The sequence below is a fragment of the Mytilus galloprovincialis genome, chromosome 6 (assembly GCF_965363235.1).
Source record: "Mytilus galloprovincialis chromosome 6, xbMytGall1.hap1.1, whole genome shotgun sequence".
In the NCBI taxonomy this organism is placed as follows: Eukaryota; Metazoa; Mollusca; class Bivalvia; order Mytilida; family Mytilidae; genus Mytilus; species Mytilus galloprovincialis.
The window spans coordinates 17,312,460-17,339,164 of record NC_134843.1 but is presented as its reverse complement, the minus strand read 5'-3'; the positions used below and the strand labels follow the sequence as shown (position 1 = coordinate 17,339,164).

Here is a 26,705-nt window from a genome sequence, read left to right as displayed (position 1 = left end):
TACTTCTAGATAGCGTGTATGTTCAACACTATGTTGACTGAAACTAATAGCTCCACACCGTGATGCGAAGCAAAAACCAGAAACTGCTAAATCAATTGTTCAGAAAGCAAACATTTCAATAATGAACAAACAGAATTCTTGTGAACCAACTAAATTCAATCCAAGATATACTAAACAAAAATAAGGATATTCTAAATGAATTTAGGAAATGCATGATTATTATCTAGTGTATTTATTTATGCTTGACAAAAAAGCCAAATTGAAAATGAAGCAGTAACAAATGAATTGAATAGAACTTCAAGCATCACCGTCATACTTTAGAACATGAAAAACTACTAAAACACCCAATCACAAATGATCTAGATTGGGGAGAACACATAAACATCACATTTGGAGTAACCTGGAAAACAAAATCGATCACATGCAGCAACATGGTAAATAGTTAGGATGGAAAAGCTTTCAAAAAGAGGGAAATAGTTCGACTTATCATATGTAACAAAATGAATTCCTTCATCCAAAGAGCTGATACCTCTGATGGGGAAAGACTATATAAGAAAGGACAACTTAAATACAATGATTGCAGGACATACCAAATACAAATTCACAGAATATAAAAGACTAAGCAACACTAACTTCGTGAAATGCAGAGGGAAATCATGCGTTCCAAAAGAGTTGGAAGTTATTATTTGACTAGTGGCAACAATTTTGTTGTTTGTGTCATGTAAATAAAATATTTGGTGATAAAGTCAAATTTGGTGATGACAATATCTAGGGAGATACAAATGAGGTTGCAACAGAGTTAGAATAGATTGATTGATTGATTGTTGGTGTTTTAACACTTTTGGGCTATTTCGTGACACCAAGTTTTTATTGGTGGATGAAGCCGGAGTGCCTGAAGAAAACCACCAACCTTCAATAGGAAGACTAAGAATCCTAGTCAATTAAAATTGAGTCACATGCACTAACACAGGCGGGGTTCTAATTAACAACCTCGGGTAATTACAGCAGTAGAACTACTTAGACCACATGGCCACCAAAGGTCCCAATGATTACTAGACAAGAAGTCAGAACGATGCAGTACTGGTATTACTTTTTCTTGTATTATGTTCTGCTAATCAATAATCATTAAAAGAACTAATTAAAATACTTTTGTTTGATGTTATTTCAAATATAATGTCTTGTAAATATTCAGAACATATTCCTTTCATTTGTTTACGAACGAATTGTGATCATAATTCATTGAATAACAATATAAGAAACAACAAATGTAACAAAGCTACAACAAATCTTTAATAAGTGCAACATCAGCATGTTTAAACACATCTGTATAATTCTGGTTTCAACTTCACTTCTAATATACAAATATTTCATACACACAAATAAAAACAAAATCTTTCTCAAATCATATAACAAGTCAATGCAAAATAATCATAAATCAAAATCTAACTAAAATTACATCTTTAATTTGTACCCCATGCATGACATATTAGAAAAGGGGTTACCAGTAATTTTCATTAAATTGATCATATATTACATTATAACAACTTAAATACGGTTTTCAAAATGGTTACAATTTGGTAATTAAACATTACTTAAACTGTTTTATATATCAGTATATCCAATAGAAATGAATGATCTTTAGAATTCAAACAACATGAATTTCATCTACTATCGTTTAAATTTATTTAAACATAACATTAATCTTATTATATAAATAGTTTGTATATTTTATTTTTCTATTTTGTAAATAATTCTTAGAATTAATCATATTTTGATGATCCTTAAACCTCAGCAAGTGATAAACGACACATAAAGTTGGACAAAAGCAATATTATTATAGTTGTAGTACCCCTAGCTTTCTGTTCAAAAATAAAACACTCTTTCAGAATACGATTGTTGCACGTAAGATAGAGGTATATCTTTTTTTTAAGCATTCCTTCTGGACATGTTGCAAAAATACTTGACTTGAAATTTAAAGATTTTTACTATCCAAAAATTAAGTGGATTTCAAATTTTCAGGATTTTTTTTTTGTAAAATCAAGGGTAGATAATTATATAGACATTGATAAAACAATATGTGTTTAATTTTTATGTTTACAAGAAAATAAGGCATGTGACCCCTCATTGTTATTTGATATTTCGGAAATATTAATAAAATGCAGTTCTTTCATTGAAGTGTAACCAATTTTATTGTTTAATGTTCCTCCATTTATAAAAATATGTTTCCCCTTTATAACACATATCAAATAACTGATTTTGTTAATTTCAATGTATTTTAAAGAAAAACAAGGTCTGTGACCCCCCAGTTTTCAAAATGAAATTTCAACGTACATTGACCAAGACACCCCAGCTACCTTAACTGCAAACACACAGCTATTATCACATATTATTAAACATAGCATTGAATGTCATAAAGATTCACACAACAAGCTTTATATAAGACTGACATGAGTAAAACAAACATGGCTCATCTGATAACATACCTTTAAAAAAGTGTATGTTTCACAAAGTAAAACATTTGAGAATAGTTTTAATTGAATTTATGAATAACTGTCTCTCTGATTACCATATTTGCTTAAGGGACGACACCAAAAAATCAATGAAGGATAAAAAAAAAAAAATTCGGGGGTGGGGGCTCAAAATTGATGCATGTTTTGTTTAATTGACATCGACTTTATATATATCCTTATTGGTCAATCAATTTTTCCCAATTTAAGTTAAGAGAGGGGTGGGGGGGTCAATGAAAAAACTATATGAATTAAGTTTTTCATCCTACATTGAACTTTTGATGTCGTCCCTAAATGAATCTATCCAATTGAAAAATATAACAATGCAGATAACTAAAACTTATATATTTACAAATCAAAGACAATCATTAAAACATGAACAGATTGTGTGAAGAAATATCATATTTTGTTAACATAATATTTCGGAGAACTTCAACACAAACTTCATAAATAAAAAGATATGAGCAGAAAATTTGTGTCGCTGAACTTATTTTATTGCAATATGATAGAAGCAATAGATTTATAGTACAAAATGTACAATCATTGATAAACCTAAATGTTATGAACTTAATCCCCTCATAATTTTCATTTTAAATGTTTGAATACATAAATCAATGTTTTTTTAAGATTATATGTACCAAAGATTAAAATGATTTTCTTCTGCAGTTCAAAGAAAATTCATGCAAACAAGCAGCATTTCTGTATAATTACAATTTGAAGTAAAATCTGTCAGATTGTTGACAATCCTAAATGGCCACACTTTTTAAAATCTGATACTTCTTTTAAATGTTTAACAACAAAATGAGAGGACAATCCCCTTCTCACAGTCTTAGAAACAAGACTAAGCATCATTAATCTTATTTTTTTCAAATGTTTTACTAGAAAAAGCTATTGGTCCTCTTAACCTTGTGTTTTCTATCAAACTATAATAACAGAAGTACAATGAAATCTATCTATAAATTTTGGCCCATCAGAGCTGTATATTTCATAAAATCACAAACAACTAAGATTTAGGCCTATCAGCACTATATTTCACACAGATCAATTGATTTTAACCCATCTGAGCTTATGTCTTATAAAGATCACATAAAACTAAAACAGTACTCATAAATAATCACTACCATTTGTCAATTTAAGTTCATGTAAAGTTCCTTATAATTCAATTCTGACATGTTTCTGTTTATAAACAAATGTAACTAGCATGCATTGTAAAAGGTTGTTTTATTCACAGAGTATAACTTTTGAGATTTCAAAAGCCAAATCTATTCGCAATGTCTTATTTTCCTTTTTTTTTTTTTTTAAATTTGATCTTTTAAGATAACATTGTATGTGGGGAGATTTTTTTTAGTTTTCTCTTCATTAATCCCCAAACTAGCAAAAAATTACCCCCATGCAAAAATATCCTATTATACAGTACAAATGTATTGCCTTTCAATTCTGTCTTTTTATCATCTGCAAAACATACAACATTTCAAACTTGCTGTTATTTTCAAACTGTTATTCTAATAAATAACAAAACACAAAATTACTTTTAGTTCTTTAAGAAATTTCTTTCTGTTTATCAGTAGATCTATCTTAATGTTTGAGTCACAATTCCCATTAATTCTGGTTCCTTTCACATTTATGGCATTCCCATACCCATGGGGCCAGGTAATGTGATTCCTAAATTTTTTGCAACCTTCAACTGAGCATGTGCAGCATCCAGTAATGAATAAAGGTGTGCCATCTCAGATTCTGTTCTGGATAAATGTATTGCTTTCTGGAACAAGTCCATAGCTTTCTGCATGTTTGATCTAAAATAAATCAGAGTAAAGCATTTACAATTATATATCATATTGGTTCATTGTACAGATAAATTTGAAGCTAGACTAAGTTAAATAATCCTAGAATACTATTTCATTGTGGATTTTATTAAAAATCTTTATCTTCATTTTGCTGTGGATTGCACATGCTTAAGAATTTTGAGATAGTTTTTTTTCAATTCTTCAACTAAATTTTGTTAGTTCACATTTTATTCAGTTACAATAACCCTTCTTTTAAACTTCCAGTGTTCCAAAGTGATTCATATTCATATTCCATTACAATAGCCCTAACCTTTAAACAACCAGTGTCCTCAGTAATTCATTTACCTATTTAGAGACACTAGCCTCTTACCTTTGAACTTCCAATGTTCCCAGTACTTTATCTACCTATTCAGTGACAATAGCCTTTACCGTTGAATTTCCAGTGTCCCCAGTACTTCATATGCATATTCAGTGTCAATAGCCCTTACTTTTGAACGTCCAGTGTTCCCAGTACTACATATACCTATTCAGTGACAATAGACCTTACCTTTGAACTTCCAGTGTTCCCAGTACTTCATATGCATATTAGTGACAATAGCCCTTACCTTTGAACTTCCAATGTTCCCAGTACTGTATCTACCTATTCAGTGACAATAGCCTTTACCTTTGAATTTCCAGTGTCCCCAGTACTTCATATGCATATTCAGTGTCAATAGCCCTTACTTTTGAACTTCCAGTGTTCCCAGTACTACATATACCTATTCAGTGACAAAAGCCCTTACCTTTGAACTTCCAGTGTTCCCAGTACTTAATATGCATATTCAGTGACAATAGCCCTTACCTTTGAACTTCCAATGTTCCCAGTACTTCATATGCATATTTAGTGACAATAGCCCTTACCTTTGAACTTCCAGTGTCCCCAGTACTTCATATGCATATTCACATTTATTATCTACATCAATAGCTTGGTTTATTATTTTTATAGCTTCCTCAACATCTTGTTTCCATTGTAACTGTAACAACCTACAAAAGAACAGACAATATTTGTTAAAACATAGATTTTACTATTCAAGGTATTAAGTTTATCTTTTCTTTTACCAAGACAAAAAGCACTTTAAAAGTAGTTGATTAGTCCTATTTGAATCTGTAGTTTGAAAAAATTACTTGAAACATATATTATAATGTAAAATAAACTACAGAATATTCAAAACATGCAACAAATCAAAACTAGAGGTTCTCAAGGGCCTGTGTCGCTCACCTGACTCTACTTTGGTTTTTAAAAACTTATGAAAAAAAATTAAAACCATAACAGATATTTATAATAATGTTTGAGTCAAAATTGGGTTTAATATTGCTATGTTTGGTTTTCATTCCATTCAGTGGTTCTCTAACATGTCTAAAAGAAGACATTTGTATATATTTCCCATAGGGTCCTATGTTAAACTGAGTCCCCCACTGGCGGCCATCTTGGATGATGGATTGGCTACAAAGTAACAACACTTGGTCAGCACCTCATAAGGAACATTCATGCCATATTTGGTTCAATTCCATTCAGTGGTTCTCTAGAAAAATTCAAAATACAGTCGACTCTCGTTATGTCGAAGTCAGCCGGACCAGAGAAATATTTCGAGATACACGTAGTTCGACTCAAACGAACACCGGAAGTTCGACAATCTAAGGGACACAACTCTTGCTTAGCTTGGTAAAGCTAAAATAAATCCGGGTGAATATGGCAAGGAGATCGATATTCTAGTATCAGATCGATGTATTTGTATGTCACTGTCTTTTATTATTATAATGACATAATTTTTACTTATTCAATTGTTTCAATTTAAAACAAATCCAATAGCTTTTCCAAGAGAGTAATTTCCAATCGATAGTTTCGTTATTCAGTTCGGTTTTCGCTGACAAAATTATTTATTCTCGGATACAAAAGATTTAAGAAAATTTTGATTTCTATTCATTTTGTTTTATCTCACTTTTTCTTTTAAAAAGAAAACATAAAAAGATTTAAGACGCCGTTTGAGTAGTTTATAGGTGATCATCAACGGAAGCCATAATCCTCACTTTATACACACCCAAGCTCATTAGTGTAAATAACAAATTAATTTAAAATTAATTTTAAATACTGTTTCATGAACATTAACAATGTATCACTAATTATTTATCAAAATTCTATAAAAGATAATCTTAGGTAATCACTCATGGAAATAGCATGTCATAAATCAATACAGTGGTCAGTGACCGGAAATTTAATTACACGTGCATTGTCAGATTAACAATTCAATCCATTTAAATCCCGGAGGTCATGTTTTGACATATGTGTATTAGTTCGAGATAAAAAATGAATTTTGAATGCTTTTGTTAACCTTGGGACCGTAAATTTAGTTCGACTCAACCGAAATTTCGACTCATCCAATTTCGACTCATCAGGAGTCGAATTACATACCTTTGTATGGAATAAAGTTCGGGACCACGTGAAAACTTCGACTCATCCGAAATTTCGAGTCAACCGAGTTCGAGACAACAAGAGTTAACTGTATAAAAATTTAACGAGGACAACGCCTGATGCCAAGTGATGAGAAAAGTTCACTTGGCCCTTCTGGCCAGGTGAGCTAAACTAGAGGCTCTAAAGAGCCTGTGTCGCTCACCTTGGTCTATGTGAATATTAAACAAAGGAAGCTTATGGATTCATGACAAAATTGTGTTTTGGTGATGGTGATGTGTTTGTACATCTTACTTTACTAAACAGTCTTGCTGCTTACAATTATCTCTATCTGTAATGAACTTGGCCCAGTAGTTTCAGTGGAAAATGTTAATAAAAATTTACAAATTTTATGAAAATTGTTAAAAATTGACTATAAAGGACAATAACTCCTTAGGTGGTCAATTGACCATTTCGGTCATGTTGACTTATTTGTAAATCTTTTACTTTGCTGAACATTATTGCTTTTTACAGTTTATCTCTATCTATGATAATATTCAAGATAATAACCGACTAGAGGCTCTAAAGAGCCTGTGTCGCTCACCTTGGTGTCTGTGAATATTAAACATAGCAAAAGATGGATTCATGACAAAATTGTGTTATGGTGATGGTGATGTGTTTGTAGATCTTACTTTACTAAACATTCTTGCTGCTTACAATTATCTCTATCTATAATAAACTTGGCCCAGTAGTTTCAGTGGAAAATGTTAGTGAAAATTTACAAATTTTATGAAAATTGTTAACAAGAGGCTGTCACAACGACAGCAAACCGGATTTATTTACATTTATTTGTGTCCTGGCAATATCACAAGAACCATTACTGATGAATGGTGAAAGTGAAAATCGTCAATATCAAATTTGACCTCCATTTTGTCATCAGTATCAACATATTAAAATTTGAAAAGCTTAGATTGAATGGTTCATGAGTAAATGCAACAACGTGAATGGAAACGCCATTTTACGATCTTTCAAGAACCATAACTCCTGAACGGTGAAAGTCAAAATCGTCATTATTGAACTTGACTTCTATTTTGTCATCAGTAACAACATATTAAAATTTCAAAAGCTTTGGTTGAATGGTTCATGAGAAAATGCACGGACACGAAGGGAAACACCATTTTTCAATCTTTCAAGAACCATAACTCCTGAACAGTAAAAGTCAAAATCGTCATTATTGAACTTGACCTCCATTTTGTCATCAGTAACAGCATATTAAAATTTCGGAAGCTTTGGTAGAACAGTTCATGCATAAATGCACGGACACAACTGGAAACTCCATTTTTCAATCTTTCAAGAACCATAACTCCTGAACGGTAAAAGTCAAAATCGTCATTATTGAACTTGACCTCCATTCTGTCATCAGTAACAACATATTAAAATTTGGGAAGCTTTGGTAGAACAGTTCATGCGTAAATGCACGGACACAACTGGAAACTCCATTTTTCAATCTTTCAAGAACCATAACTCGTGAACGGTAAAAGTCAAAATCGCCATTATTGAACTTGACCTTTGTATAGTTGTCAGTAATAACATATTAAAATTTTAAAAGCTTTGGTTGAACGGTTCATGAGTTAATGCACGGACAACATTTGATTGCCGCCCGCCCGCCGTACATCCCCAAATCAATAACTGACATTTTTGTCACAAAAATCCGGTTAAAAATTGACTATAAAGGGCAATAACTCCTTCGGGGGTCAATTGACCATTTCGGTCATGTTGACTTATTTGTAAATATTACTTTGTTGAACATTATTGCTGTTTACAGTTTATCTTTATCTATAATAATATTCAAGATATTCCGGGTCACCGGACACATTTTTTAAACTAGATACCCCAAAGATGATTGTGGCCAAGTTTGGATTAATTTGGTCCAGTAGTTTCAGAGGAGAAGATTTTTGTAAAAGATTACTAAGATTTACGAAAAATGGTTAAAAATTGACTATAAAGGGCAATAACTCCTAAAGGGGTCAACTGACCATTTCGGTCATTTTGTCTTATTTGTAAATCTTACTTTGCTGAACATTATTGCTGTTTACAGTTTATATCTCTATCTATAATAACATTCAAGATAATAACCAAAAACAGTAAAATTTCCTTAAAATTACCAATTTAGGGGCAGCAACCCAACAACGGGTTGTCCGATTCATCTGAAAATTTCAGGGCAGATAGATCTTGACCTGATAAACATTTTACCCCATATCAGATTTCCTCTAAATGTTTTGGTTTTTGAGTTATAAGCCAAAAACTGCATTTTAACCCTATGTTCTATTTTTAGCCGTGGCGGCCATCTTGGTTGGTTGACCGGGTCAAGCCACACATCTTTTAAACTAGATACCCCAAAGATGATTGTGGCCAAGTTTGGATTAATTTGGCCCAGTAGTTTCAGAGGAGAAGATTTTTGTAAAAGATTACTTAGATTTATGAAAAATGGTTAAAAATTGACTATAAAGGGCAATAACTCCTAAAGGGGTCAACTGACCATTTCGATCACGTGACTTATTTGTAAATCTTACTTTGCTGAACATTATTGCTGTTTACAGTTTATCTTTATCTATAACATGTATAATAATATTTAAGATAATAACCAAAAACAGCAAAATTTCCTTAAAATTAACAATTCAGGGGCAGCAACCCAACAACGGGTTGTCCGATTCATCAGAAAATTTCAGGGCAGATAGATCTTGACCTGATAAACAATTTTACCCAATGTCAGATTTGCCCTAAATGCTTTGGTTTTTGAGTTATAAGCCAAAAACTGCATTTACCCCTATGTTCTATTTTTAGCCGTGGCGGCCATCTTGATTTGATGACTGGGTCACCGGACACATTTTTTAAATTAGATACCCCAAAGATGATTGTGGCCAAGTTTGGATTAATTTGGCCCAATAGTTTCAGAGGAGAAGATTTTTGTAAAAGATAACTAAGATATACGAAAAATGGTTAAAAATTGACTATAAAGGGCAATAACTCCTAAAGGGGTCAACTGACCATTATTTGTAAATCTTACTTTGCTGAACATTATTGCTGTTTACAGTTTATCTCTATCTATAATAATATTCAAGATAATATCCAAAAACAGTAAAATTTCCTTAAAATTACCAATTCAGGGGCAGCAACCCAACAACGGGTTGCCCAATTCATCTGAAAATTTCAGGACAGATAGATTTTGACCTGATAAACAATTTGACCCATTGTCAGATTTGCTCTAAATGCTGGTTTTTGAGTTATAAGCCAAAAACTGCATTTTACCCCTATGTTCTATTTTTAGCCATGGCGGCCATCTTGGTTGGATGGCCGGGTCACCGGACACATTTTTTAAACTAGATACCCCAATGATGATTGTGGCTAAGTTTGGTTTAATTTGGCCCAGTAGTTTCAGAGGAGAAGATTTTTGTAAAAGTTAACGACGCCGGACGACGCCAGACGCAAAGTGATGGGAAAAGCTCACTTGGCCCTTCGGGCCAGGTGAGCTAAAAAGAAACCCATATATTCAAAACCAACCTTCATGTACCTATAAATAATAATATATGCTGACTCATGAAGTGCTGTCAAATTTGTACTTTAAAAGACGCAAATCTAACATCTAATTATAATTTAAACCATTTTCAGTCTGTACCTTCTCTTAAAATTACTAGAATAGTATCAATTGGATTGAATCAAAACAATATGGATGCATTATAATTTTACTATAAGAACATTTACATACCCTCTGTGTACCATTGCTGTGGCATTATCGGGTTCTAATTTGATTGCTTTTTCAAACTCTCTGTCAGCCTCATCAAACTTTCCTGCATCTGTCAAGGCCTAAAGTAAATAAAAAAAGTTTTAAATTTTGTTCATTTGAACTGAAAATTAACACTTAATAGAAAATAGCTTAATTTCAGGATATATTATGACATATAATGATGTATAAAGTCTGATACATAATGTGTATTTTTCGGTCAGTTTGGTGTTTTAGACAGATCTAGTGTTGAATCAATTAAAATGTATTTTACTTACAGCAGCAACATTTTTTTTTCAATATAAAAATACATTGCTGTATTGTTTTGTAATATTTATTAAATACAGGATTTTTTTAATATACACTCGAAACTTGTTTGCGCTTTACATTTATTTCTTTAGTTTTTAAGGTAATGAAAAACTTTATGTGTTTGTGTAGTACTTTTTAGAATCTTTGCTTATTTCAACATTTGTGATAAGTGATCAAGCATCATTTATCAACATAAAAAAGTTCCAAGTATGAAAAAATTTTAAAACATAATTTTGCAAAAGGAAGATAACTCTGCATGATAACATTCACTATATTCTTGGGCGCATTGCATTTGCGCCAATTTTTAAAAAATCCAATCTTTCATTTGCGCCACAATGTTATATTTCATTTGCGCCAAATAAAAAAACATCATTTGCGCCATTTCACAGGTAATTCAAATAAAATATAACCGAACAGTTGAATATTCTTTGCTATTTTTCTTGAATAAGATTTGTTTTTACAGTATTTCTCCTGGATGGTTGTTCATACTAACTTCTAATACAAAACTGAGGTTCAAAATTATTAAATGTTTATATGCTTGAGGTGTATAGATGGACATTGTCAGTTCAGAGTCCAATAGAGGAAATAAGTCTGTATTTTTTTATGATCACACAAACCGTATATAACTTATCATATGAATCATATTAAAAATCGTTTAGGTGTTCCATAAAACTTGTCGCAAAGCCAGAATAACAACTGATATGGACAGAATTATAAATTTACTATAGTGTATAAAATGAACTCATCATGCATACAACTGTCTTGCAATTTTACTACTTTTTAAATATGTTCAAAGTAACAGAACTGTGTTTTAACGAAGTTTTAATATACCTTGTGTATGATTTTAAGATGCCTGAATTCTGAGGAATATGTTTTATTATGCCAAAAAAAATGTATTTATTTTTTAAAGTGTTTTCTGAAAGAAAAAAAATGAATACTATTTACCTTTATTTACCTGTATTATTGGCGCAAATGAAAGGTTTTATTTTTGGCGCAAATGAAATATGGTTTGTGGCGCAAATGAAAGATTTTTTTGGCGCAAAAGGAAAGCACCGATATTCTTATGTATACAAAGAATTTGAAGTCGTCATAATACCAATTTCAGAATTTGAAATCCAGTAAAATTGACATGCATCAAAATACTATCAAATTTAACAAAAATCATAATTGAGTACAAAAAACAATTTAAAACATTGTTGTCATGTTTTAAGCCGTTTATTTTTTTTTTTATTTTTTTTTATTGTTTTCATGAGTGAGATAAACAGAACTGTTCCTAATTATATATTTACAATTGCATCCATATCATATTACCTGTGCATACAATGCTCTAGCATCTCCATTATCAGGGAACATGGTAACATTATTTTTATAGGAATCTATCACAGTTTGAGGTAAAGGAATTTTGGCACCTGAGTTAGCTATCATTTCAGCTGACTTTCTGTGCTCTGCAATTAAAAATGTTCAGTTTTAATATTAAATTATATAAATTCAGTAACATTATTTTCCATCAACTTTTAATATTATCTATGGTTTCTAAACTAAACAATTTGAGTAAATATGTTTATCTTGTTCTTTTTATTTTATTTTGTTTTATATGCCTGTTCTGTGGTTTGCCATGCTTTATGTCTGTTTGAAATTATTTATTATATTGTTGGAGCCCCACCCTTGTACTTTGTATACTGTTTTTTATATAACTTTATATGTCTTCTGATATAACTACTTACAGAATAAGGGTGGGGTTAAATTATTCGAGGTCAACTCGACTGCATCGTAAAAAAATGTATTGACATGAATACTGTTGTTCTTGTATTACTTATGCTTCGATATGGTTATATAGGGATCACAATTGCTCTATTATATACTGTAATTTTTGAATAAGATCAACTTCCTATAACACCATTTTCAAGTACACGATTAACTACCAAAGTGTTTAAAGTAAAGACGTACCGAGATGCCTTTCTGTGAAAACTGAGCTTATTTGTTTTTTAATATTTCTTGTATTTTTTATTATCTTGCTTTCTTGTGATATTGAAACAAATCCTGGGCCATCATTTGCAAATGATGTTAGCCTAAATGATTCAGTTTCGAATTTTTCGCGATTTGATTACATTTACTTGCATTAATATTCAAAGTGTTAAATCAAAACTTGATATTTTGGAGGCAGAGCTTGGGGATAGAGATATAATTATGTTAACAGAATCTTGGTTAAAGCCGAATATATCCGACAATTCAGTTGTATTATCAAACTTTAAGGCTTCTTATCGTGACGACAGAGAAGGGGATAAGCTTGAAGGGGGAGTCATGATGTATGTAAAACAAAATATCCCAAGTAAGCGACGAAATGATCTAGAAATCAATACTCTCGAATGCTTATGGGTTGAAGTAGTAGATATATAAAGGATTGTAAAGTACTGTTTGGCCTATTTTACAGACCGCCAGATTCACCATATTATATTTGGAATCATATAAATCAGTCAATCGAAAACGCAGTAAATAGCGGTGTAAAAAGTATTGTGGTCATGGGTGACTTCAATGAAAACTTACTTCTGTCAAACCGTAATTATTTAAAAAATATATTATTAGATAATGGTATGGACCATATATTTTCATCTTTTTTGTTATCTCCTCTACACTTTTTTAATAATTTTTATTTCTTCCATTTACATTTATGTAAAAAATTCCCAGATATGCATTCCAAATTTATTCTATGCTTGATAAACATATGAATTCAACTTTTGGTGAAGCAGTCAAATGCAACATTTATTATTTAAAAATATGCATATACAGTCCAGCTATCGCGGATTCACCAAAGCACGCGATTCCACGATGGAAATTAATTAAAGATCGTGGATTTCCGTGATGGACGCATTTAAAAGATCGCGACCTTTTACCTAAATAATATCCAAATCTGGTTCGCGAAGTTCACGATGACGGTTGATTTACAGGATAAAACAATTCCTTTAGTGATGCTACATTTTGTAGCTGATACAATGTAAGCTGTCTTAATGTGAGTGCAATGAGATAAGACAACGAGGTGTTATTGGGTCTACGTGCAGAATAATAACAAAAAAATGTTTTAAAGGGTTGTTTTTATTCATTAAGCAAATGTATGATATGTGATTACTAAATACTTTTTATTCTGAATTAAGATAAAATATTTTAATTTCATCCTCCCGAAAAAAAGCTTTAATTTGTTTATCAAATTTGAAACACGCTACCTTTGTCGTACCTTAATTTGGATCTTATTGTGAGTTCAATAGGTAAGCAACAAGGTCTAACTGGGTGTACATTTAGAATAAAAAATACATTTGTTTTTTTAAAGGCTTACGCATTCATAAAAATATGTATGATATGATAACTCATTTCTTTTTTTTCTGATTAAAAAAATAATTTTAATTTAATCCTCCAATAAAAAGTGGTAAATTGTTTAATAAATTTAAAACCTGCTACCTTTTTTGTACCCCAATTTGGAAGTTACAAAGATTACAATGCCTGTCAATCATTACCCCAATAAAGGTTAATAAATGCATGACCTGCATCGGCCAACAGACACCTGCTGTTATAAACAAGTACGTGTCCGGTTTATATTTCAACAGGTAAACAGAAGTTAGTTAACAGAAATTGATAGGTGTTTTTATTAAATTGTTGAATGATGGTTTAAACCAAGCTTCACATGTTCTTAATTGAGTCTATTATGCAAACATTTATTTCAGGAGGATAATACGTCACTTGGATTGTTTGATTATTGTCTTTGATTTCGTTTGAATAAAGTACAAAATTTAATCCATTTATACACTTTCAATCTTTTTGCAATAAAAACAAATGCTGGTTTTATTTGTTACAAAATTTTCAGCATTTTAATTCTATAATTATAAAAATATGACCAAATTATTAAACACAATCTTTTTTACTCATCTTTGACTGGTTGGAAGTTGTTTGTAAAATGTCCAGTGACAAATATTTCGTATATTGTCGTGCAATTTCTTTAAGCGATGTTGCTGGTTAGCGCGTTTATCTAATTAATTCCCTGGTCAATATACCAGTCTTTAAATCCCTGGGACTGTTAGACAACAGGACAGTTATCAAATAGTGTTTTAATGGCATTAAGTATACATTCAACATTGAGCACTACAAGACATGGTTAAGACCCGGGGTTTATACATGTACTTATATGATGCAAAGGACAGACTGTAAACTCAGATGCCTATTTTCTGCATTAATTAGTGCATGTCATTTTTGAAGATAATGGTTGGAACATTATGTAAATAATAAGAAAAAAATGGCGGAAAACATGTTTGTCGTATGATTTGCCAAAACCTAAGCTTTATCAAACTTACTGGGGTATATTGAAAATGAAGTGCTGGGCAAACAAAAAGACATAATTTGTAGTACTTTAGCATAGAGAAAAAGACAGGAGATGGACTGGGAGAAGAGCTAAGTTTATTGTATTTAATTTAATGCAACAATGTCAAATATCTTTTTGAAAGATTTGTGTGGTCCTTAAAAGGACCGTTGTAATCCTTTGTGTAAACTGTATACACCTCAAAGGGCGTTGAAGTCTAGCTCTTGATAATGGGGGTCAGCTTCTGGTGGATTGTTCTCAATCTGGACAGCAGCAAGTGCAGGTCTTTGTTTCTTAGACTGACGACGCAGCATCTCATTGACAGCATTGATGACATTCGTCCAAAAGATGTCTTCCTGACGGACCTCAGGGTACATCCGAACTGTGAATTGACGAACTATTTCTCGCCTGGCTGGGTCCAGTTCACGCTTGCCTTGCTTCCCACCACCATTCCAGTTGTAGAGGTAGCGCAGGTTGTCCATGCCGTACAATTCTGGAAAAAACCTTTTTGTTAAGGCAGCCGCAAAATTACCAGAGCTCTTTGCCGAAACCTTGATTCTTGTCAGCTCCTCATTTGGAATGTTGTACAAGTCTGGTATGGCAGGTACCTGTTGGTCGTCTACAACTGTTCTATATCAAAACAAATTTTCTCTTTCATCTTCACAACAATAGTATTCCAAAATAAATTTATTACTTCATTAGTTTTCTGTCAAACTGGATTTCCTATTCAAGGTCCGTATTGACTATAATATGTATTTAAAAGATGTTGATTTTAATTGATTGATTGAATTATGGTTGCTCGTTTAACCTTCAGAGACAAATATCAAAATACATATTCTGCGAATGAAAAAAATACACTATTGATACAATATATATGCAGGGTAATCGGAATTAAAGGCTAGATGTTTAAATTGGCGTGAAAATGAGAGTACATGTATGTTGTTTGGTAAGAATTTACAACTGACCATCTATTGACACCTGCTATTTTCAAAAGGTTTCATAGACTTCCCTTCCGATAAAGTTATTTGCAAAAGGAAATTTTCTTTCAGTTTCGTCATTTAATAAATAAGAGAATGATTATCTTTGTAAAAAAGTAAGTTGTATAAGAAGCGTAAAGATCAAATTAATAAAAAAAATAAAAATTAAATAAATTCCGACAAAGATGTGTACAAGAATTTAAACGTTTTCAATTAAAAAAATGGTAAGTAAATTCTGCCAAAAATAAATCTGTATTTTATATGTGTTGCCAATTGTTACATTTACGGGTATTTATAATATTCTTACAACCGTGAGAATTTATTTTGGAAATTGTTTACGATGACATATTCAGGTATTGATCAACTGAATACCTGTACATTTACCTGGTTGAAATCCGTTGACCAGTTTGTTTATTCCCGGGGGCAGTATAATGTCATTTGCTGGTATATTGTGCAACAGGGTTTTATGGCTTGATATTTTTCAAGTTTACTGATGTCCTTTTCCATTTTTTGAACATACATGCACCATACAATAATCAGTTACAACAAAACAAAAAGATGTTTCTCCATGATAAAACAATTCACTTACAAATCACCAGATGTCAGCCTCTTCCGTACTATTACGTAGTAGTGTTTTTCAAAAATATGAACTGAATCATTTGTCAATTGACATAAAGACTAAATATTATGATATAAATGTACTGTTCCCAGTAAAAACCTAAACAAAAACCATTCAACATTTCAATAAGTCCAATTTGTAAGACAAGTATCATTTTAATGATAAAATGAATATAACATTTTAAAAAATACGATTTTTCTCTCTACGGTAACAATAAAAGAGGGGGGGGGATCTTTATCAGGACAACGGGATCGGGTGTCTTTAAGCTCGGGATTTCAAGATTGACCCTTTCGTGAATCGGAAAAATCTTTTTTCGAATTTCGGGATGTCAGGATTTAAATTTATTCAAATTCGGAACCACGGGATTTCGTCTTTTTAAGCCCGGGATTTCGGGACCAGGACCCCTCTTAACCCCCCTCATAACATAAAAAAAAAATAATTAGTCACAGGATTTTAAACTATTTTTTTTATTGATAATTAATAACTTGTAACATTAATGATTGTACGAATCTCAAACAATTTTCCATTTACAAATTTCTAAAGATAATGAGTTCAAAATCAGTGAACATAATGTAGCTCCTCCTTCTACATTCGATTATTACCTGAACACCCGTTCATTGGTTTAAACTTCTCGTATGACTTTTGTGTATTTTCCTGCAGGTATGCCTCACCACACAAATTAATGTAGCTCCTCCTTCCACAATTGATTATTACCTGATCACCTGTTCATTGGCTTTTTTTAGTATTTTCCTGGTATGCATTACCTTTCAGACAAAAGTACAAACGAAAGACCGCCCAATGTCAATCAAACTTTACCTGAGCTTGAATAGAACTAACAACAGGACAAGAGGAGTAATTACGGGTCAATGTGATTTTAAATAACAATACACAACCAATAAACTGACAAATTTTCGCTACCAGCTTTTACTGCCATAATTAATTCTCAAGCACATTCATTGTAACAAAAATCAAACATTATCGATAACATCAAATTCTGCGTTATTACAATATATTCTATTGATTTCCACGAAGGTCCACGATAAAAAATTGACTTGTCCGCGACCATAATGGACTTTCGCGGCATATTATCGGTAAAAATTGAATTTCCCCGTCGCGATAGTCCGCGTCTTTAGATGGACTTTGTGGGAATCATCTTGGCGGGAGTGTATACTATTTGTAGGCATGCATATATTTTTTTTAACATAACAGTTATAAGTTTTTTTCTTACTTTAAAATTTGATTTGCATAGACATTATTGTTATTTTAGTATTTTTTTTTGTTTCAGACATGTTCAATAAATGTAACAATGAGACTGTTACTTTCTGATCAAATTGTGTTTTGATCTTTTTATTTACCTGACTTTTTCTGACAACATATAACATTGGACTACTAACACTAAGGTTTCTGGTTTGATCTCCATTCAGGAAAGAAATTTTCAGGGACTGAATTTTCAGCTCTCCCTTGAAACCATTTGTGAGTAAGGTCTTGAGAAACGATGATAATCTGTCGAAAGGGGATGATAAATGACTGACCCATGTTAAGAGACAGTAATATCTCTTACACCTAAAAGGCACCCTGGTATATTTTGAAAAAAGAGCAGGCTAATACCGCAACAAGGCAGCACTTGCACCCGCAAAGAGGAAAGGTATTAATATAAGTTGTAATAACTTGTCTTGTTTCCCCAATCCACTATAAATAAACATGTTTAAATTAAACAGACAATAAACATAGCTTACCAGCAAATGATTTTTGTACATGTGATGCTGCAAAAGCTGGACATTTAGATACAGCAAATTCTAGATCTCTGATGGCATCATCTACTCTATCTAACTGTATGTTGTGCTATAAATAGAAATTGAAATAATTATATTACATGCATTTTTCATAAAAATCTGTAGTTTTGATTGGCTGACAATCATTGTCATGCATTCCAATATCATATTTTTCAATAAAACACAATTTTCATGACTGCACATGATATTACTGATAACAGTGCATAGTGTAAAAGTTTTCTGTGTTCCTTTCTCTATTTTTCATGTTTATGGTCTGAAAATCAGATGTATTTTTTGTCAATTGAAAACTGGAATTAAAATTCTTTGGTATGAATGCGCTTTCGATGATTAAGTAATCCTTAAAACAAAGAAGATGTGCAAGACAATAGACTTAAATATGAGTATATACTTTATACTAATAATACTTTTTAGCTTACATCTAATTAAATATGTGCACGCTTTAAACTTTCATGTTATTCAAAATGGTTGAATGGATACTACTGGGGAATTTCAATTAATAGTGGGTTATTGTATATTCTGAAAAATAATCTTCCTAAAATTGAAATGAATTTCGTTAACTGTTGACAATTTGTGGTGTTAAAGTGCTTACACCACACCAACCTTAAATAATTGACCTGCCTTTAATTTTTATTTAGTACTAACATTATGACAATGCTCACAAAATTGAGGTTAGCAGGAATTAGAAGCAATAAACTTCATTCAGACCTTTCGTTGTCATAGTAACTTACATGACCTCTGTGATGATATATATCAGCATTATCAGGATCTAACCTTTTGTTGCCATAGTTACTCACATGACCTCTATGATGATATATATCAGCATTATCAGGATCTAAACTTTTGTTGCCATAGTTACTTACATGACCTCTATGGTGATATATAACAGCATTATCAGGATCTAACCTTTTGTTGTCATAGTTACTTACATGACCTCTATGATGATCTATATCAGCATTATCAGGATCTAACCTTTTGTTGTCATAGTTACTTACATGACCTCTATGATGATATATATCAGCATTATCAGGATCTAAACTTTTGTTGCCATAGTTACTTACATGACCTCTGTGATGATATATATCAGCATTATCAGGATCTAAACTTTTGTTGCCATAGTTACTCACATGACCTCTATGATGATATATATCAGCATTATCAGGATCTAAACTTTTGTTGCCATAGTTACTTACATGACCTCTATGGTGATATATAACAGCATTATCAGGATCTAACCTTTTGTTGTCATAGTTACTTACATGACCTCTATGATGATCTATATCAGCATTATCAGGATCTAACCTTTTGTTGTCATAGTTACTTACATGACCTCTATGATGATATATATCAGCATTATCAGGATCTAAACTTTTGTTGCCATAGTTACTTACATGACCTCTGTGATGATATATATCAGCATTATCAGGATCTAACCTTTTGTTGTCATAGTTACTTACATGACCTCTATGGTGATATATATCAGCATTATCAGGATCTAACCTTTTGTTGTCATAGTTACTTACATGACCTCTATGATGATCTATATCAGCATTATCAGGATCTAACCTTTTGTTGTCATAGTTACTTACAAGACCTCTATGATAATATATATCAGCATTATCAGGATCTAAACTTTTGTTGCCATAGTTACTTACATGACCTCTATGGTGATATATAACAGCATTATCAGGATCTAACCTTTTGTTGCCATAGTTACTCACATGACCTCTATGATGATATATATCAGCATTATCATGATCTAACCTTTTGTTGCCATAGTTACTTACATGACCTCTATGGTGATATATATCAGCATTATCAGGATCTAACCTTTTGTTGCCATAGTTACTCACATGACCTCTATGATGATATATATCAGCATTATCAGGATCTAACCTTTTGTTGCCATAGTTACTCACATGACCTCTATGATGATATATATCAGCATTATCATGATCTAACCTTTTGTTGCCATAGTTACTTACATGACCTCTATGGTGATATATATCAGCATTATCAGGATCTAACCTTTTGTTGTCATAGTTACTTACAAGACCTCTATGATAATATATATCAGCATTATCAGGATCTAAACTTTTGTTGCCATAGTTACTTACATGACCTCTATGGTGATATATAACAGCATTATCAGGATCTAACCTTTTGTTGCCATAGTTACTCACATGACCTCTATGATGATATATATCAGCATTATCATGATCTAACCTTTTGTTGCCATAGTTACTTACATGACCTCTATGGTGATATATATCAGCATTATCAGGATCTAACCTTTTGTTGTCATAGTTACTTACATGACCTCTATGATGATATATATCAGCATTATCAGGATCTAACCTTTTGTTGTCATAGTTACTTACAAGACCTCTATGATGATATATATCAGCATTATCAGGATCTAAACTTTTGTTGCCATAGTTACTTACATGACCTCTATGATGATATATAACAGCATTATCAGGATCTAAACTTTTGTTGCCATAGTTACTTACAAGACCTCTATGATGATATATAACAGCATTATCAGGATCTAACCTTTTGTTGCCATAGTTACTTACATGACCTCTATGGTGATATATAACAGCATTATCAGGATCTAACCTTTTGTTGCCATAGTTACTTACATGACCTCTATGATGATATATATCAGCATTATCAGGATCTAACCTTTTGTTGTCATAGTTACTTACATGACCTCTATGATGATATATATCAGCATTATCAGGATCTAAACTTTTGTTGTCATAGTTACTTACATGACCTCTATGGTGATATATATCAGCATTATCAGGATCTAACCTTTTGTTGCCATAGTTACTTACATGACCTCTATGATGATATATATCAGCATTATCAGGATCTAACCTTTTGTTGTCATAGTTACTTACATGACCTCTATGGTGATATATATCAGCATTATCAGGATCTAACCTCACGGCTTTAGCAAAACAGTCCAATCCATCAGTTTGTTTGCCTTGTTGAATTAATATACTGCCTTTCTTTATTAAAGCATTAACTCTTATCTGAAACAAATTATACAAATATTTAACCCTAGTACTGCCAGCTATAAATAGATTATCAGTTCACTGCAGTGCCATGATTCTAATTAACCTCTGCATCTCACTGTGCCGAGTTGTTTTCGAGAAATTTATCAGTTTTACACCATGTTATTGTTTTGTTAATTTTCTTTAATTTCTGAACATTTTAGAAAATAACATTGAATGTATTTGTCTTGCAGAATTGAATGCAGAATTTCATAGTGTAAAATAAGTGACAGTGGATTATGAAATAATTTAGTTAAATCAAATAAAAGTAGAAAAATTATGTTTTTATTTATTTGATCATTAAACATATTTGTTTATCTTATTTAATTAGCACTTAAAAGTCAAATAGCTGTTTCAATATTATATTTTCATTATTTCGTGAAACATGACTTCATGTCAACCCTGGTAATTTGAATATAAACCACGAGTGTGGTTTCAATGTAATTGTCCTTTCCAACGAAAAAAAAGTTTATAGTGTATCGGTTTGTTTCTTCAACTAATTTATTTATGAAATTTTAATCAATAATTAAACAAAAGAAATCTATCATCACTGGATTTTGTCCAAAGGCAGAGTTTTAACTTCTTTACAGCATCAAAAGTGAGACCACGTTCTAGTGTTAAACGTCGCTATTTTTTCATCATTTTCTAGATCATCCTCATCAAAACATAAAAATCCTTTATTACAATCATCATTTAGAATTATTTCTTCAACCATATCATGATTTTCAGGGTCTACTTGCTATAAAAACGCATCTCCGTCCGCTACTTCTTCTAACTACGGGGTCAATTTTGTAATCAAAATAATTTTAGAATGGAATGCTGGAGGCAACCAATGAAAACATTTTTCTACGGGGAAATCCTTCTTCTGATGTAATATTGACTTAAAATAAGAATAGCTGCGTGATTTTATTGGCTAGAACTCGTGACCTTTACCTTGTATAGAAAGTCAATATAGCGACGACCGGCAATGAATGAAACTACCGGAAGTTAACAATATATAACGACAACCGGCAGTAGAGTAAAGTTATACAGGTCATCACTATATCGACGTCCTGCATTACTAGGGTTAATAGACAAAAATAATATGAAGATGATGTATGATTACCAATGACAAAACTCTACCCCAGAGATTAAATGATGTAGAAGTTAGCATTGACTCTGACTGTCCATGTAAATTTCCAAACAGTAGTGTTAGATATCAAAAAGTTTGTACAAGTTATGACCCGACTTTTTCTTCCTCAAAGAATGTCAGGACCTACATTTTCATTTTCTGAGGCTGACTGGTGTAGTCCTGTAAACAAATTCAAATCAAACTGACAATAAATAATATGAATACAAATAATCCTATCAACTTCATAATCAAGTATAAATGTAAAATCTTGAGTATCAATGCATTTCAGATTCAATATGAAGTTATCTTTTGTTTTTTCTGTCATTGACCTATACCCAACATTATAAAGTTACTTTGACATATAATATCAAGGATGATCTTATCAGCAAAACTTAAGATACTCTGCAGACTATAAGATGAATTTCTACCTTTTTATTGACATCGTCCTCGGTCAACAGTTTGAAATCAGCCAATGATTCCTCTGTTTCTCCACCCAGGAAGTAAAATGTGGCCCTCAGAAGTCTAGCTTCCACACATTTACAAGACTGATCATTATCTATCTCCTTGGTACAATTTGGAATGATTTCTTCAAATTTCTCTGCATTCATCTGTCTTAGAGCTTCATAATAGGGGCTGTAAGGTAAAAGTTAAACATTCTATCAATTGCTCTTTTCACAAAGTTTCTGGTTAAGTTGTTAATTGATTATGTAACAATAAATTGATTGTCATATTTGTTTTTCTTAAATTAATGTTATTAATCAGGCTGCTAGTTTTCAAATTCAATTATTTCAAAAATTTCATGGCAGGGCTTTTTTTAGCAGACTGTAGGGCATGGGTTTTTCTAATTGTTGAAGGCTGTGCAGTTGCCTATATTTGCTTACATCTGTTTCATTTGAAGTTTGGTGGATAGTTGTCTCAATGGCAATGGTACCACATCTTCTTACCTGTATAACCAAATTATCTGACTTTCCAGTCATGATAAAATCCAAATAATTCTGGACTAAAAGGAAATAGTGAAAATATTGTTAAACTAGATGCAATATACAGGCAAATGTCGTATGCGTTACATATAGCAAGATACCGATCCTTAGACATTAAAAGAAAATGAGAATATTTCATTGTTGTGAACTGATAATAATATGTTCCGAATAGCGATACTCCCGTATGTATACTGGAAAGATTTCCTGGTAAGGTAAGATGATAACTGAAAAAGATGTGGAGTCTATGAGATGGAGGTCTTAAAATATGAATCACACTCCTACATTTAACTAATTACTATACAGATATAAGTTCTTTTGTATAAGATAAGGTATCATTTTACCTTAAACACTGTAAAGAGAGAAAGCTGCTTTGGATGGTAAGGGCACCAAGGGCAGGCTGTCATTTCCCCAGTAATCAATTGAAAAAGTTAAAACACATAATCTTTAGTATGTTTTCTATACCTGTCTGTGTCTGGAATGTCTGTCTCGCCATTCTGTTCAGATGATTGGTCCAAGGTGCAAGCTTCATTGATAACTGGATCCTGGGTAAATGCCTTTAAATATGTTCTAATAAAATGTTTGGATGGCATTGTTGGTTTTCTATTCTGTCAAAAGAAATAAGAAATATTAAGAATTTATTCATGCATAATGATTTTATTATTTACATGTTTAAGAAATATGACCAGGTTCAACGTGTTTAACAAGCTTTCTGTGTTCCTTCATTTTTACATTTGTATGTTGTCTTCTCTAATTATCATGATTATAACATTAAACTTTTTTTTATTTTTTTTATTTTAAGGTAATTAATGTGGCTTGATTGCATTCAGCTATCCTATCATGCTTTGGCTGAATTAACAAAGATTTAGTTTGCTGTTTTAAAATTTTGCTATAAATTTTCATAACTTTATAAATGGGACCATGACTCAAGTTGTAATCAAAAAGTTCAAATTTTTTTCCTGTTGCATGTGGATAAAAAATTCAAAATTCAACCAACTCTTTAATTATTTCAGTCAACTTTAAAACCAGTCTGATTACCCCCCACTATCCACTTTGTACAAACCCAAGGTGGCTGAGGGGGCTGGTTTTAATCAGACTGCTCTAAAAACTTAATCAGCATAAATTAAATTGGTGTTGCCTTAAATATATCATGATGTAAAGAGCTTCTATATACTGTGGATTCATTTATTTTCATGGGATACCAATTTTCATAGATTTTGTGTTTTGAGATGAACTAGGAAAATGTTCAATAAAATACAAATTCTCTTTTGGCTTGTATAAGGACTTTGACAGGGGTTTCATTATTTTTTTAGACTGGAGTACCTTTGAGATTATAGGTGGAACCCAACCCAAACGGCGAGGGGTCTGGGGGCCTTAAGGTAGGTCCAGGGCTTGCCCTGGTATGGGGGCCAGGGGGGCAAAGGCCCCCGGAAGCTCCTGGATTTTAGGGATTTCAGCCTTAATTTTTTACTTTAAAAATAGGGTAAAGTCTGTAATATTTGCTTCAATTTTTTGGTAAGTTAACATTGAATTGTTTTTTTTTCTTGAGTATTTATCTGAAAATACATTGCTTATAATTATTTTGTAATCAGTTATAAAATATGTATGACCTATAATGCAGGGGTTTCATGTGAAATGTTGTTTAAATGTTCGGTTTGTTTTTCTACTTTTATTAAATGTTTTGCATTTGTTCAATATTGTAAAAGAAATTTCATAAGTTACAAACATTGTAGTATATATTATTAAATTAACATGCTCTCATGCAAAACAGCAAACAAACGATTTTGATATACGCTAAGTGTTGTGATGATTGTTCTGGTCAGATAAAAAACATGTATTAACTTTTACTTAACTTATATAAAGGGGTGATTGTGTTAGTAAAAATGTTGGGTTTTTTTTTTCACTTCTTCAGATCTGTCTTTTTTTTTTTAATTTTAAAAGTCTTAAATCTCGTCAGATATTATATTTTGTAAACGTAACAGTTATGTTACTTCAGGTTGTTTCACGAAGTCTTACACTAAAAATTTCCTGAAGACAGCAGTCATTTAAATCACAACATAGAACACATATTGAGAAAACGGAGATCAGTGACAACGTCCAACGGGAAACGAACTGATTTGATACAATTAACGATTTTCTGAATTCCATAGAATGTTCACCTTTATTAAACCTTTTATTCATAAAATAATCTGTGATACAAGCTGCTTTCCTTTTATTAGACATAGTATTGCTGTTGTTGTTTAAATTCATCAACCATTTGCCGCTTGAAAATATACTGCTAAATCGTCCCATTTTAAAGCGCTCTTACGATACAGATACAGACACGTGGTTTATAATTATCACTTCTCCTACTTTGGAGGTGTGCCTAAATTGGCAGATAGATCTATAATTTAACGCGGACCTCGACGAAGACACCTATAAACATACACATGAACGACGTACACGGAGATTATCACTTGAGGAAATAAATAAATTAGATTTGAACGATCTTCAAAAGAATTTTACACATTATTTTTTTTTGTATTTTTATTTTTTCTGTCGGTACCAGACGCTTCCGTAGACAGGTAAAAGTACTGGGTACCGGGTCTTAATGAATGCACTGACTTTGGTAAAACCACGAAATCAAATATCAACGAAAATACAAAATTTCCTCAATCCACGAAAATTGATACCCACGAAATATGAATAGACAGTATACTTTATATAAACTTACAGCATATGTTTCTTTGGCTTTTGATTGTCCTAATTGTTTCAATACACGATCAGCTGTCATTAGTGATTTAGGATTCTGAAATCCCTCTAATATACACAGAGCGGTCACATCTATAATATACAATACAAATGTTACTATTTTTCTAATGCTTCTAATTATCACACAGCTGTTTTATCATGTTTATCTAAATTTAGTACGCTACAATGCTTGCAATAATTCAAATTTGAATACCTTCTGAAATCTTAAATATATGTTTCAATCAAGAAACAGAATGAAGTGGCAATTGATTTCCTCACATTTTTTTT

The 26,705-nt window shown here is 31.8% G+C and overlaps 1 protein-coding gene across 3 annotated transcripts in view; it reads right to left on the bottom strand.

Moving 5' to 3' along the window:
• Nucleotides 1-1,271: 1,271 nt before the first annotated feature.
• The window catches only part of LOC143079087 (mitochondrial import receptor subunit TOM70-like), a 38,381-nt gene continuing 12,947 nt past the window's right edge, over nt 1,272-26,705 (bottom strand). Inside the window, exons 4-13 of one of the 3 annotated variants that reach the window (XM_076254255.1) lie at nt 26,401-26,510; nt 24,153-24,295; nt 23,139-23,343; nt 21,487-21,578; nt 20,850-20,892; nt 18,481-18,586; nt 12,118-12,251; nt 10,483-10,580; nt 5,192-5,314; nt 1,272-4,300 (exon numbers count right to left, since the gene is read on the bottom strand). In XM_076254255.1, the coding sequence (XP_076110370.1) occupies nt 4,129-4,300; nt 5,192-5,314; nt 10,483-10,580; nt 12,118-12,251; nt 18,481-18,586; nt 20,850-20,892; nt 21,487-21,578; nt 23,139-23,343; nt 24,153-24,295; nt 26,401-26,510 (1,226 nt within the window). In that variant the 3' untranslated portion in view covers nt 1,272-4,128. Of the gene's footprint in view, nt 4,301-5,191; nt 5,315-10,482; nt 10,581-12,117; nt 12,252-18,480; nt 18,587-20,387; nt 20,431-20,849; nt 20,893-21,443; nt 21,579-23,138; nt 23,344-24,152; nt 24,296-26,400; nt 26,511-26,705 lie in introns of all 3 variants that reach the window. The other 2 variants (XM_076254253.1, XM_076254254.1) reach the window with 2 other exon arrangements.